Source organism: Eriocheir sinensis, chromosome 18 (genome assembly GCF_024679095.1).
Source record: "Eriocheir sinensis breed Jianghai 21 chromosome 18, ASM2467909v1, whole genome shotgun sequence".
Lineage (NCBI taxonomy): Eukaryota > Metazoa > Arthropoda > Malacostraca > Decapoda > Varunidae > Eriocheir > Eriocheir sinensis.
This window is the reverse complement of record NC_066526.1, coordinates 10509323-10525377: the sequence shown is the minus strand read 5'-3', so window position 1 is coordinate 10525377 and position 16055 is coordinate 10509323. Positions and strand designations below refer to the sequence as shown.

At 42.3% G+C, this 16055-nt stretch overlaps 1 protein-coding gene across 1 annotated transcript in view; it reads right to left on the bottom strand.

Annotated features, from left to right (window-relative positions):
• The window catches only part of LOC127000286 (uncharacterized), a 29491-nt gene extending 17806 nt beyond the window's left edge, over positions 1-11685 (bottom strand). Inside the window, exons 1-2 of the mRNA XM_050863814.1 lie at positions 11206-11685; positions 5295-5416 (exon numbers count right to left, since the gene is read on the bottom strand). Coding sequence (XP_050719771.1) covers positions 5295-5416; positions 11206-11226 — 143 coding nt within the window. The 5' untranslated portion in view covers positions 11227-11685. The remainder of the gene's footprint in view (positions 1-5294; positions 5417-11205) is intronic.
• Positions 11686-16055: the final 4370 nt, after the last annotated feature.

The following is a 16055-nucleotide window of genomic DNA, read 5'->3' as shown; positions in this document are numbered from 1 at the left end:
TCAGGATCCTCGGAGTGGACTTGGACCGAGAGCTGCGCTTCGACCGCCACCTGAAACACGTCGCCCACCAAGCCTCCCTACGTGTCTCTGCCCTTCGTAGAGTGGCTAATTTCCTCGACAAGCGAGGAATTATGCTCCTCTACAAGGCCCAGGTAAGATCCTACCTGGAGTACGGGGCTCTGACCTGGATGTCCAGCGCTGCAACACACCTGCAGAGACTGGACAAGGAGGAGTTACAGGAGAACAACCCCCAGCCGCCCCCTCAGGATATTTTACATCTAGACACTCTGGAGCATCGCCGGGACGTCGCTGCGCTGGTGGTGTTCCACAAGGCCCAGGTACAAGGAGTACCACACCTGGCGAGACTGAGGCTCCCCCCGCGAGAGGCTGTGAGAAATACTAAAACGGCACTCTCCAGCCACGAGCAGGTCGGGGTGCCGAGGTCACGCGCCAGCCAGCACCAGCGGACCTTCACCTCCAGGGTGTCCCGCCTGTGGAACACATTCACTGCAGCAGGGCCAACAGTGAGGGATATGTCCACCCAGCAGGTAAAAGTGGCTGCTCACAGGTGGCGAAGAACATGCCCCACACCACTAGTGATGCTAAATACACAGTGAACAAGTGTAAAGGGCTTTTGAAATAATGCACAAGAAAAAGTGACATTTTAAGCCCTGAAAAGTGCACAGTGAAACATATGCTACTCGAACGATCGCATAAAGTGTCGTCGGCAAAATACAAATATGTTGTGTACAATAGATTCGTCAGTTTAAATAAAAAAGAGAGAGAGAGAGAGAGAGAGAGAGAGAGAGAGAGAGAGAGAGAGAGAGAGAGAGAGAGAGAGAGAGAGAGAGAGAGAGAGAGAGAGAGAGAGAGAGAGAGAGAGAGAGAGAGAGAGAGATTTGTTGTAAGCTCGTAGTGTTGTTTTCGTAGTGTTGGGTAAAAAAATATCTCTGGTTTACGTGAGACAATAGCATTATTATTATTATTATTATTATTATTATTATTATTATTATTATTATTATTATTATTATTATTATTATTATTATTATTATTATTATTAGTAGTAGTAGTAGTAGTAGTAGTAGTAGTAGTAGTAGTAGTTGTCGTAGTAGTAGTAGTAGTAGTAGTAGTAGTAGTGAACGGGATAATATTAATGAATACAATTTGACCACTCTTCCTTCAACCGTGTGCTATCTATCTTTTTCTCTCATGTCTGTGTGATAAATACTGGACAGGAGAGACAACGTATGTTTTTAATTCAGATACTATGATAAGGAAGCCATTCATTGTTATCGTTACACTCCACAGCCTACTCAAGATTACGGGACAAGGTGTATAGCGGCTGGCTGTTTGTTCTACCCGACATCCGATACAACAGTCTGTCCCCACGCCGTAACTGTTAGCTAATTTTGTTTTGATTCTCTCTTACTCCCTAGGTGAACACTGCTAGCTATTATCTGTTCTCTCTCAGCGTGTGCCTTACCCTCCCTACGCTGTCGGTAACCGTGTGCAAAGATGACTGAGACCTTGCAATTATATGAGGGGTACAGTTTAGTATCCCCTTTGCTCTCTTATAACATTGTGGGGAGGGAGCGCTCTTCATCTGGCTACTACTATAACCAAACTTAGCAGAAATAGTTTTAAGAACATTTAACCCGGTAGCAGCGACGGGACAAATTTGTGGCTTTACCGTATACCAGCGATGGGCCAAATTTCTGCCATGATATAAACCTCCCAAAATAGATGATGCATAAACTGATCACATATGCGTTGACATATATTATGAAATGGTTTGTGTGAGTGATGATTCTGTCTCATTATTTTGCTTAGAGGGGCCTTTAACCTACCCTAACCTAACCTAAGAAACACGACCCCCGCAGCTACCGGGTTAAGAGTCTCAAAGAGGCAAGTCGTGCCTTTCCACAAATTTGTCTTGCATTTTCCTGAAGGTAATTATCCTCCAGCATGCCTGCCAAGCCAGTGCATCACTTGTCGCAAGGAATCTCTTTTGTAAACGATCGTCAGGCTTTTTGTGTTGAGTCATTGCAGAGAAGCGTCGCGTCAGGGCACGGGCTCTATTTTTTTTTTACGGTAACGGAAGCAGCTCAAGGCAAAAAAAAAAAAAAAAAAAAAAAAAAGGTCCGCTAAGCACTGCTCCTGTAAAAGAAACTATAATTGAGTGGCCAAAAGAGGGAGTCAATTTCGGATGGAAAGTTATCTTGATTCTCCTCTCTCGAACGAGTTCACGTCGTAGGCAGGAGGAAATATAGACGAAGGAAGGCTGTTCCAGAGTTCACCATCGAAAGGAGTGAAAGAATGAAGATGTTGGTTTATCTCTTGCATAAGGGACGTGGACAGCACAGGGCGTGTCCATACATTCATTGAGCCCTTTCAACACCCCTGCCCTGGCCAAGCGTTACCCATCATACCTGCATTCCGTCCCCTGCTCAGCGTTCACCTCATTGCCCGCCCGCCAACCCGAGGTACCCGTACATTCAGCCGGTATGTTCCGCCTTGTTCTACCCGCCGCTGACATGTTATTTTTTCGATTGTTTGTCCAGCATCTTCCCCCACTTTGATGATTCGGTGGATGTATTCCGATCGGTGAGGTGACGGACTCCGCGAGGGATTATTTTTATCTTGACAAAGGGTAGGAGGGAAGGGAGGCAGGGAGAGAGAGAGAGAGAGAGAGAGAGAGAGAGAGAGAGAGAGAGAGAGAGAGAGAGAGATGGCAAATGTGATATTTACACTAAATGTCATGTGACGTCATCGTAGTCATGTCGTCATCGGGAGTGACTGACGTGGAGAAAGAAGAGCGGATGGGGAAGAAAGAGAGAGAGAGAGAGAGAGAGAGAGAGAGAGAGAGAGAGAGAGAGAGAGAGAGAGAGAGAGAGAGAGAGAGAGAGAGAGATGGCAAATGTGATATTTACACTAAATGTCATGTGACGTCATCGTAGTCATGTCGTCATCGGGAGTGACTGACGTGGAGAAAGAAGAGCGGATGGGGAGAGACGAAGGCACATGAAGTGGGTAGAAGGAAGGAAGGAAGGAAGGAAGCAGGGAAGAGGGAGGGATATAAGGAAGAAAAAACCAATGATCAATATTTACGAAGACGTGTGTGTGTGTGTGTGTGTGTGTGTGTGTGTGTGTGAAAGTCGTGATTCTTATAACCCAGAGTCCTTAATTAAACAAGCAATAATGAAGGAAGGAAGGAAGGAGGGAAGGAAGGAAGGAAGGATGGAAGGAAAGAAGAACGGAAGGAAGAAAGGACGTAAGGCAGTAAAGAGAAAACCTAAGTTGTTAAGGGAAGGAAAAAGAAAGAAAACGAATGAATGAAGGACGGAAAGAAGGAAGAAAAAAAAAAGAAAAAGTACGATAGAAGGAAGGAAGGGAAAGGAAGATATTGACCACTGAAGGAAGGAGGGAAGGTGGAGGAAAGCAAAGAAAGGAATCAAGCAAGCAAGAAGAGAAGGAGCACGGACGGGAGGGAGCGAGAAGGCAAGCACACTCGTATCGTCCAGATCGATTCAATAACAAGTGCTAAATTCCTGTCCTCAAAGACGCCAAGAGCTTGAGTACTCGCTGCCTGTTCCTTTCCTTCCTTCACTCCTTAGTACTTCACCAATGCCCAGTAGTAGTAGTAGTAGTAGTAGTAGTAGTAGTAGTAGTAGTAGTAGTAAACTCAAGCTCTCATAAGCAGGTCTGGGTGCGAGAGGGATTTAGGGGTCTCAGTGAGCTCTGATCTCCGTCCAAGGGCACAATGCACTCAAGCTAGAAATCGAGCAAAGAGGGTACTGGGATTTATTTCAAGGAGCGTAAGCAACAGAAGCGCCGAAGTCTTCCTCAAACTATATTTAGCATTAGTTAGACCTCATCTTGACTATGCGGTTCGGTTCTGGTCACCTTACTACAGAATGGATATCAAAATGTTAGAATCGGTGCAGAGGAGAACGACTAAGATGATTCAGGGGTTGAGAAACTTGCATTCTCTAGAAAGGCGAAGGGTGCGTGGAGACATGATCGAGGTTTATAAATGGATGAAGGGCTTTAATAAGGGGGATATTCATGAGGTTTTGTTGGTAAGAGAACCTGGTAGGACACGAAGTAATGGGTTTAAACTAGATAAATTCAGATTCAACAGGGACATTGGCAAAAATCGGTTTGCTAACAGAGTGGTGGATGAGTGGAATAGGCTTGGCAGTGATGTGTGAGTGCCAATACAATTGTCACATTAAAAAAATTATTAGATAAACTCATGGATAGCGATATTAGGTGGGGTTAGATACACGGGAGCTTAGGTTCAAAGGAGCTGCCATGTACAGGCCTACCGGCCTCTTGCAGACTCCTACGTTCTTATGTTTTTATGTTAGTAGTAGTAGTAATAGTAGTAGTAGTAGTAGTTGTAGTAGTAGTAGTAGTAGTAGTAGTAGTAGTAGTAGTAGTAGTAGGAGGAGGAGGAGGAGGAGTCGTAGTAGTAGTAGTAGTAGTAGTAGTAGTAGTAGTAGTAGTAGTAGTAGTAGACGTGTGTTAAGTGGCTACATTCACGAGGGTAATATTGTCCAATAATACGCATTAATTACAGAGACACGTGAATGAAGAGGTAGGTTGCCTACACGGAGCGAGAAGAAGGAAGGAAGGAAGGAAGGAAAAAAGCACGAAAGCAAAAAAGTAAATAAGTAAGAATAAACAGCCTACCATCTCTGTTGTCTCCTCTCTTCCCTCTCCCTGCCTTACAATTCGGTCTCACAGTCTTGAATGCTCGTTACATGTAGCCACCTCCCCTCTTCTTTCCCCTCTCAAATGTATGGTAGCATTAATACCTTCAGCCTACCATCCCTAAGCGTTTCCGTGGTACAGTGGTAAACGTGCCTAGTTACGAATATGCGGGCCTGGGTTCAAATCTCAGATTAGCATTTTGCGCGCAGCCCACCAAGCTGTTCATCCTTAATTCCTTTCGGACTGGTCGATTAATGGGTACCTGGGGAAACCTGGGGACGCTGCACTGGCCCTGTGTTCCGGGTCAAAGGGTGTCACCCACCAAGAGCCACCGCAGCCACGTATACAGCCATAGCGTATGCTCCCAACTTTACCTGTCCGACTCCGTGTTGCCATAGCTCTTGTCTCCTAAAATTTGACCTCACAGTCTTAAGAGCTTTTCTTCCCCCTTACAAATGTCTAGTGGCATCAATACTTTTGGCCTACCGTCTCTTTCCTACCCCTCAATACTGACAAGAAATGAGCCATGGGGAAAGAGGGTGGCTTAGAAAGACTGCCGTAAAGTAAAGGAAACGCACCTAAAACTTTGATGGATCGTGCTGCAGCAACTGGACAGGTCAGGGTCCGGCTTGGGGAAGAAGTCCTTGCATACGAGTCCCCCGGGCGGGGCAGGGCTCGAGTTGTCCAACCACCGCCCATCCTGAAGATACCAATAAGTGTTAGGGTGAGGATAAGGGATACAAGAGTTGCCTGCTGGGAGTAAAAAGTTTGAAGTCGCCCGTCGGTCATTTCTTATTATGAAGTGTTCTAGAGGCTTAGAGAAGGGTAGCATTAGTAAATATATATAACTGAACTGTAGTGTCTGCGTCTCTGCAGCATATCAGAAGGCTGGGTTGATGCTTTGTACAATAACAAGGGGCGAGGATGTTGCGTCTGCGTTGCTAACCTGGCTGGCGTAACGGGAAGAAGCACAAAAGACGATCATAAGTTTTGTAAACTCCCGTGTATAATATATATATATATATATATATATATATATATATATATATATATATATATATATATATATATATATATATATATATATATATATATATATATATATATATATATATATATATATATATATATATATATATATATATATATATATATATATATATATATATATATATATAAATATATATATATATATATATATATAAATGCAAGCCTCCAGTCCCCCGCCTGGACCCAATTCCCCTCCCAGGACTCTCTGTTCACTCTTATTCATCATTCTATTATACATCTGTGCATGCTGTCTCTCACTAACTCCAACACCAACTAAAAATTCTTTGACTATTTGAATTCTAAAGTGGAGCCTTAACCAGCTCTGGACTTCATCCTCTCGTCCTAATACCCTAGGCACCTCTCTTCATCTCATCTCTCCATGTGCTCTCTATCTATCTTCTCTTTCAATTGCCTGGTACTAGGCTTCTTTTCTCCACTCATCGACTTACTCATCTGACCCTGCCTTTTCCCTACATCCTCCTCCCTTTTTCAGCCCTTTGCACTCGACTTTCTACCATGCTCATCCCCTTCTGCAAAAATCTAACATAAAGAGTTAACCAGCATCTTCACTCTTTCATCTCCCTCTCCTTCTCTGAACAACTCTTCTTCATATATATAACTCAGATTGCCAAAGGCTAACTATTTTTAGGAGAGAGTATATATATATATATCTTTTTATATATACGAGCTTTTTTAATAAAAACTATATATATATATATATATATATATATATATATATATATATATATATATATATAAAAAAAAAAAAATATATATATATATAATATATTGAACGTCAGCCAAGCACCCCTTCCCTCACAAATTTGCCTAACATCCACTTGAAACATGAAACGGTGGTATTCATTATGGGAAAATAAATAAACTAACCTCGTTGTTCTTCAAGTTTGTCCCGTTCATTCACTACTTCATTTAAACCAGATTTTGCCTATCTCTTTCCTAGGCCTGAGTTTATATAACTTGTACCCGCTGGAATGACTGTGTCGGACCGGCGATTGCTCCGTCTGACGCATTCTAGGTTATTACCCGCACACTCCGTGAACGCGAACTCCGGCCACACGGGCATGTGGCACGCTACACAGAAGTCACCCTGCTCACCGGGTTCTTCCTGTAAGGAACAATCCGAGTAGAGGCAGCCAAGGGCCCGCCCACACAGTTCGTGGATTACGTCGATAGCCATGAGGTGCTTGGGATGGGAAGGGGGCCTGCATTGAGACGCCCGGAGGAACCCCCGGGTTTGGAATCGGAGGGTGGGCGAGACGACGCGCCCCCCGACGTTTATTTTTATTTTTATAACAAAGGAGGCAGCTCAAGGGCACACACAAAAAAGAAAACAATAATAAAAAAAAGCCCGCTACTCGCTGCTCCCAAAAAAGAAACAAAAGAGGTGGCCGAAAACAAGGTCAAATACGAGAGGAGAGATGTCCTGATACCCTCCTCTTGAAAGAGTTCAAGTCGTAGGCAGGAGGAAATACAGATGAAGGAAGATTGTTCCAGAGTTTACCAGCGTGAGGGATGAAAGAGTGAAGATGCTGGTTAACTCTTGCATAAGGGGTTTGGACAGTATAGGGATGAGCATGAGTAGAAAGTCGAGTGCAGCGGGGCCGCGGGAGGGGGGGAGGCATGCAGTTAGCAAGTTCAGAAGAGCAGTCAGCGTGGAAATATCGATAGAAGATAGAAAGAGAGGCAACATTGCGGCGGAATTTAAGAGGTAGAAGACTATCAGTATGAGGAGGAGAGCTGATGAGACGAAGAGCCTTAGCCTCCACTCTGTTCAGAAGAACTGTGTGAATGGAGCCCCCCACACATGAGATGCATACTCCATACGAGGGCGGACAAGGCCCCTGTATATGGACAGCAACTGTGCCGGGGAGAAGAACTGGCGGAGACGGTACAGAACGCCCAGCCTCGAGGAAGCTGATTTAGTAAGAGATGAGATATGAAGCTTCCAGTTGAGATTTTGAGTTAAGGATAGACCGAGGATGTTTAGTGTTGAGGAAGGTGATAGCTGGGTGTTGTCAAAGAATAGGGGATAGTTGTTTGGAAGATTGTGTCGAGTGGATAGGTGGAGAAACTGTGTTTTTGAGGCATTGAAGGACACCAGGTTCCTCTTGCCCCAATCGGAAATAATAGTAAGGTCTGAGGCTAAGCGTTCTGCAGCCTCCAGCCTTGAGTCGTTAAGTTCCTGTAGGGTGGGTCTTCTATTAAAAGTTGAGTAATGCAGATAGTGATTGATTAATTGTATCCTTTACAGTAGATCTTAACATTTTTTTTCCACTGAGTTGCGTAGCCAAAGCGGAATTCCAAGAGGAAGAGAGATGATTAGGAGACACACAAAGGAGTAAGTGGGTCATGGTATTGAGTTTTCTTGGAACGGAGTGTTCCAACGCGTCCCCGGCGAAAGGGAGCAGCTGAGGCCGGATGGAACCAGTTCCTCGCACGTGGAGACACCCACGGATCCCGACACCTGGATTGGTCAGGTGTGGAGCGAGTAACGACCGAAGATAAATGCCACGTAATGATCAATAGCTATTTAGACCGAACGACATGGCACTTTTTTTTAATGGCGCACATGAACACCACAATAAAAAAAAATAACATGAGTAATATTTGAATCTTAAGACCATGACAAACAGTTCACTTTCCTTGTTTTTTTACCTATCGCATCAGTGAATGTCTTTTATCTTATAGCATGCACACGAATATTAATGCCATCAAACATTCTGCACACAGCGAGCATAACGCACTACCAGTAAGTTTCAAGAGCATAAGAGTATAAGGGAGTGAAAGATAATAACACGCATTAAGAAGCATGTTTCTACTGTTCCCTTGCCTCCAGCTCTTGAAAATGGAATATATACGAATACAATAAATAAGGTTTAATAATATAATGAGCTTCCAGTCGCTTCATTCACGCACGACTTTCGGCTTCCTTTCTTTCCGTTCCCGCTTGGCCCTGATGATCCTGCACTCTTAAATATTTCACCTCCACGCCGGCGGCCCTTACAATAACACAGCCGGCGAGGAACATATTACACTCACAAACTTCAGGACACGCCCCCCCCCCCCCCCCACACACACACACACCGGCCCGGTAGCTCAGGGGTAGAGCGTCTGGCTCACAACCAGAAGGACCGGGGTTCATTTCCCCGGCCGGGTGAAGATAAGTTGGGTTTATCTTCTTTCACGTGTAGCCCCTGTTCACCTAGCAGTGAGTAGGTACGCGACGTCAGGCAAGGAGTTGTAACCTCGTTGTCGCGGTGTGTTGTATGTGACTGGTCTCAGTCCTACCCAAAGATCGATACTACGAGCTCTGTGCTCTTCCATAGGGGAACACACAGTTTCCTCACGCGACGCTCGTCACCTCTCACTTCAGAAGAACGACTAATTTTCTGGTTCTTTTTTTTCTTTTTTATACAATCGTCGAGACAGGACGGCGTCAGGATAATGAAGGCAAATTTACTCCACGCGCATGTTATAATGAGCGTAGTGACCCTGGAGAGAGAGAGAGAGAGAGAGAGAGAGAGAGAGAGAGAGAGAGAGAGAGAGAGAGAGAGATTATATAAACATTGATTCACACAGTATCCTCACTTGTGAAAAAAATACACACACACACACACACACACACACACACACAGCTATCGACGCGGCAGTGAGTCATCGCAAACACCTTCGCCCAAACCAAGGTCAGTACCGCGTCTCCGTCGTCAGTGCCATCGAATTGATACTTTACTTTTTACTTGCTTTTTTTTGTCTGTTCACCTGTGTACTTTAAGATGCTTACTATTACCCTCCCTACCTGATTCCTCTCGTAGAATAATAATAATAATAATAATAATAATAATAATAATAATAATAATAATCATAATAATCATAATAATAACAACAACAACAACAACAACAACAACAATAATAATAATAATAATAATAATAATAATAATAATAATAATAATAATAATAACAGAGCCATTGATAAATGTGGTAAAAATAACGACAAAAGTACAGAACCGAATGAACTGTTAAGAGTGGAGGGAGATTATCTTATGAAACAGGTGAACTCAGGCAGGTAATCACTGCCGTCCACGGGGGACCGTAGCCTCTCAGCACGTCAATAGATCGACCTGCCTCACTGCGAGTACGCACTCCTTCCACCAAAAAGGTGAATAAAATAAAATTAAACGATACAAATGACTGGAAAATGATTGCAAGGGAGGTCCATGTGTGGAGTAATGCTTGCAAAAAGAAGGAACCTATTTGGATTAACGATCTCTCTCTCTCTCTCTCTCTCTCTCTCTCTCACACACACACACACATGGTCGGAAAGAAGTCTAGAAACGATCGCCGAATGCTGATTCGGCACAGTGTAAAGGGGACCTAAAAGTCGCTAGGTTGTCGTGGCCCAGAGTCGGCACAGTTTGAACTTAAGGAGTGGCCTGTCTTCCTTCCAATACGGTAAAGTTGGGTGCATACGCTATAGCTGCGCGTTGCTGCGGTGCTCATTTCCGTTGCAATGGCCCTTTGAGTCTGTGGTGGGTAGGAACCCATTTTTCGAATCAGCTACATTAGTATTAGCAAATGCAAACATCACGTTTAAAAAATCGGGCCATAGGGGCGGTGTGACATCCGGATTACCACAGCTTACCTTCCCAAGTTCCCCAGGTACCCATTTATCGACCAGCCAGCAAGGGAGGATGAACAGTTGGGTGACCTCCACGCAGAGTGAACGGGCCAGGATTCGAACCCGGGTCCGCGGACTTGTAGCTAGTGATGCTAACCACCGTACCACGGAGGAGTGTCATTCATTCACGCAGTGACAAAAAAACAACCGTATCTCTATATATTTGTCTCTGCAGAAACTAGCTTCAAAATTACGTTTAGTACATTAATACATCATTTCATGTGGTAGAAAGATGCCCCAGGGGACTTTGCTTTGAATAATCAACTTTTAAAGTGGTCGCGTACTCTCTGGACAGGGGAACTTCGTACCTACGCCAATGAGTTCAGGGTCGAGGGGTTGTTCAGCGGCTCGTAACGTTTTATCTGTAGGCTCACGCAAACGTTAAGCTTACACATGCAATGAAGACAACAGAATGATGTGTTTACAGATAATTCAAGCGTTGGACAAAGACGCTTTCATATGTGATTTAATATAGGACGGCACTCTTTTGAACGCCAGGTTCACTAAAGTTTGCACCAATAGTAGTAGTACGTAGTAGTAGTGGTAGCTTTTATAAGAAAATAGTAGCTATTGTACTACTGCTACTATTACGATTACTACTACTACCACTACTATAACTACTAATATTACTGCTACCAAGACTCCAGCTGATCCGAGATGATAAACCCTTATACAGCCTTATCAAACCCTCCACCACGTAACATCGCATCAGGCAACCATCGTGCAGGGCTTTCATTCCTTACCTCTGAACTGGCGGCGGACATTCTCGGAGGCGGCAGGTGTCAACACTCGAATCAATGGTCGTTACACTGCGTTTATTTTACCCGCCAGTAGTTAACTTATCAAACTCGGGCACGTAAAATTAGTTATTTTCGCTTCTTATATTCAGGACACATGCAAGAAGTGTGGTGGCTTTTGTGAGTGGCTTAGCAGCGTTTACATCATGGGAAAATGTCCGTGTACGTGAGGGTAGGATGGTGACGAGTGAACGAAACAAGAGCAAATAAGAAGTGACAGCTGGCGCGACGGAGCGGAAGGCGATGTGAGTGAATCAGTGACCAGAGGCACTGTGTTGACTGGCCTCAGACGCGCTGCTGGCCAAGGCTACATTCCGGGAGTTCTTCGATTTTCTCCGACATTCAGCATCAATATCTAATCACGTATTAACCGATCCTCTTTGTGATTCGTTTGATTATTGGGTTATTGGGCGCTAAGTGTTACCTCAGGATAATTAGCACTGAGTCGTTTGCAAAGTAATTTGTCCAAAAAGGTACCGGTGTAAGTAAAATAGGTGCGCGTGGCCGCGGTGCTCTTCTCAGTATCGGCCAATGAGCCTGTGGTGGGTTACTGGGTTACCAAAGTTTACCTTTCATAGGTTTCCCCAAATAGCTACCCATTTATCGACCGTCCATAAAGGAAGAATAAACAGCTGGGTGGGCTGTCCAGGCCGGGATTCGAACCCAGGCCCGCTGAATTGTAGTAATGCACGCTAACCACTGCACCACGGAAACGCTTTACCGCCATTTGGTTAAGTATTCATGTGGTTAGAGTTAATAGTTGTACATCCACCCACATCATGGTAACATTTGTGATTGTTTCATTTCTTTATTTGCCATACACTCAAATTGTGATCTATTAGTAGTGACAAGATATTGTTTTTGATCTTCCATTGATTTCCTGAAATTAGAGCATTGGACAACTCTCTCCTTAAGGGCGGTGCAGTTAGTTGTCCAATCTCCATCCTTAATTATTTGTCTGACCAGTAAGGCGCCCTAGAATTGCTGTCAAGTACTTCCTATGTTAGTATTATTACATGTGTGTGAATCTTTTATTTTCCCTTTCAATTTCCATAAAAATATTTCCTGATGTAAAAAATAATAATAATATAATGATAATAATAATAATAATAATAATAATAATAATAATAATAATAATAATAATAATAATAATAATAAATGTAAATAAGTTGAACTAACGAAATAAAGAAAAATTATATGGTAAAAGTTGTGTATGTCACATAGATAGCATGGTACAATGTTGATCTATCTATAACACCACTGACACCCATTACAGGGATCAATGTAATCTGTTTGGCATAGAAATAAAACTAATTTGTTAAGCAGTACCTACATATAAGAACATGCAGCAACTGAGAAGTACACAATGGAAAACAAATCAACAATACTTTATTTTTTTTAATTTTCATCAACACTACACATCATTGCAACTATATATTACTGAGGTAACGAAAACATCTCAAATGACTCTACCAACTAAATGTGCCCATAACACTAAACATTGTTACTCCAAGACATGCCATCATTCACTACTCTACTGAACCAAACCAAAAGAGCCAACACTATTTTCTACATACTTGCAATCTTGAACAAAATTACTCTACTAACTACATATACCCGTAACATTCAGTTTACTTTGTAGCAGAATAAATCCAATTACATGCAGTCATTCACTACTCTACTAAACCAGCACTAAGAAGACCCAACATGAACTGTATACATGTTACAGTAAAATCTTCAAAACAGTAAATTTGTAAATTTCCTAGAATTTTCAGGAAATTTAAAAAGTGACTGTTTCAATCAGTATATTCACAAAATTACTAAAAAATTTAGGTTAGGTTAGGTTAGGTTTGGTTGGTTAGGTTAGGTTAGTTGATGCTCCATTAAATTTGTAAATTTCCTAATTTTTTAGTTTACAAATTTACTGGAGCATCAACTAACCTAACCTAACCAACCTAACCTAACCTAAATTTTTTAGTAATTTTGTGAATTTACTGATTGAAAGTCACTTTTTAAATTTCCTGAAAATTCTAGGAAATTTACAAATTTACTGTTTTGAAGATTTTACTGTAACATATATATTACTTACTGTACTTCTTTACTATTTTATGTGCTTGTGACTTCGACTTTTAGTATAACCATAGCACAAGCAAAAATGACCCCATCACTCATTAGTCATTACCCTAATGAAACAAGACTCAGGATTACTGTAGCCATTCAACATTACATTTCCATTCAAACAAGTGGATGTTGGTGCCATTATACTGTCACCCTCATAAACAAATTGCCTGAGTCCCTTCCAGATTTTTGGCTAAATCAATTTTTCCTCAAGTTGGAGCACTTTTTGGTATAGCCCTTTGTAATTCAAGGGAGTGAGTGTTCTAATAACTACCTTCACTTATGTGCCAATATCACAAAGTGGTTGGAAAATGACAGCTTTTTTACAATATCCAGAAAAGTGGAAAAGAAATGATTCAGGCACTTCTGTTTATAGAGGTAATGATATGGAAAAGTCTTTACCAATCCCTAAATATATTCCATCCCTGCAGAGCAATCATTCATATTTGTAGAGTCCCTGTTTAGTCTTCCTGCCAAGCTTGCCCTCAGACACCAACTTTTTGACCAGTGCTGACACCTGAAAGTCTGGGTCGTCTGGAAAGTCGGCATGCCACCCTGAGAACAATATCAAGGAACTCATATCAATGTGCGTTCAAAAAATGTTTGCTCATTATTGAATTTCAGCCATTGAGGTAAAAAATAAAATGACATGATAGAAAAATAATATAAACAAATACTCTCAGCCAGCAATACTTCACTGACTATTTATAACACATCTGTATATTTCTGTACTTGAAACATATTTACCATTAACACTAAATTTAACTTAGTATTGACATTTTCAATTTTATTTTTCATTCTGCTGCCAAACAACTGCCCAGCATTTATAAATGAGAATGCGATGAAAAAGAATTTAAAGCACTGATTTACCTTCACAGATTGCATTCATAACATCTAAACCCAAATAGTCCGCCAGTTCTATAGGCCCCATGGGGTGCCCAAGACCAAGTTTTATGGCATTATCAATGTCTTCCTTGGTGGCAACACCTGCAAAACATTATCAAGGGATTAAACAGTACGTAGTAAGTGTCCCAAACTTTTTTCTTTCTTCAAACAATTATATTTTCTGATGTTCCCCCATTATATACATTCACCTCCTGTTGTCTAGGCTGTCACTATTAGTCAACATTATTTTTCAGTCATTCTGAGCTGTTGCTCTAAGCTCTCACTACATGGTCATTTTTATCATTATACCTTGTGCAATATTGTCATACCTCAAACTATCAAAATTTTCATAACTTTTTAACTTCTGAAATCCATTTATCTGGATCTGAATCTGGATATTAATGAGCTGGGCACCAGTATAGGTGCATAACACGCATATTTGTGTTGGCTGTTGGGGGGACAGGGGAGCTGAGTGTGCAGGGGAGGGAAGTGAATCAAGTGTAATTGTTACTGTTGGTGTGTTGTGGTGACAAGTGAGTGTGTATTTGTTTTCTGAATGAGTCTATTGTACCGGTCTAAAATCTGTTGAGGGAGGCTGTTCCAGTCACGTACGTATGGTGCGTGGAAAGTATGAGTGCTTGTATGCGTCAGTGTTAGTGTGATATATGTTTGGTATTTATGGATGTGTGTGTTACGAGTATGTTGACTGTTTGCGTTGTGTAGGTATGTTTGTGGGTCAATGTCAATGTGAGTGTTTGTGATCTTGTACATAAGTGTAAGTCTGTTTGCTTGTCTACGTATGTGAAGAGGTTCCATGTTTATTTGTTGTTTGATCCGTGTTGTGATGCCAGACGTTCGAGTGTAATTGTTTGTAATGAACCTAGCCGCCTTGGTGTTGACTTGTTCTAACCTAACAATGTTTCTGTGTGTGTAAGGATCCCACACCATGGAGCAGTATTCCAGTGTTAGTCTCACAAGGTTTTTTTATATTTTTTTATACAGTTAAGGAGACAGTTCAAGGGCGTAAAAAAAAAAAAAAAAAAAAAAAAAAAAAAGCCCGCTACTCACTGCTCCCGAATGGTGATCAAATGAGTGTCCAAAAAGAGAGGTCGATTTCGGGAGGAGAAATGTCCTGATACCCTCCTCTTGAAAGAGTTCAAGTCGTAGGCAGGAGGAAATACAGATGAAGGAAGATTGTTCCAGAGTTTACTAGCATGAGGGATGAAAGAGTGAAGATGCTGGTGGACTCTTGCATAAGGGGTTTGGACAGTATAGGGATGAGCATGAGTAGAAAGTCGTGTGCAGCGGGGCCGCGGGAGGGGGTGAGGCATGCAGTTAGCAAGTTCAGAAGAGCAGTCAGCATGAAAATATCGATAGAAGATAGAAAGAGAGGCAAAATGGTGGAGAAATTTGAGAGGTAGAAGACTATCAGTATGAGGAGGAGAGTTGATGAGACGAAGAGCCTTTGACTCCACTCTGTCAAGGAGAGCTGTGTGAGTGGAGCCCCCCCACACGAGATGCATACTCCATACGAGGGTGGACAAGGCTCCTGTAAATGGATAGCAACTGTGCGGGGGAGAAAAACTGGCGGAGACGGTACAGAATGCCCAGCCTCGAGGAAGCTGATTTAGTAAGAGATGAGATATGAAGTTTCCAGTTGAGATTTTGAGTTAAGGATAGACCGAGGATGTTTAGTGTTGAAAAAGGTGATAGCTGAGTGTTGTCGAAGAATAGGGGATAGTTGTTTGGAAGATTGTGTCGAGTGGATAGGTGGAGAAACTGTGTTTTTGAGG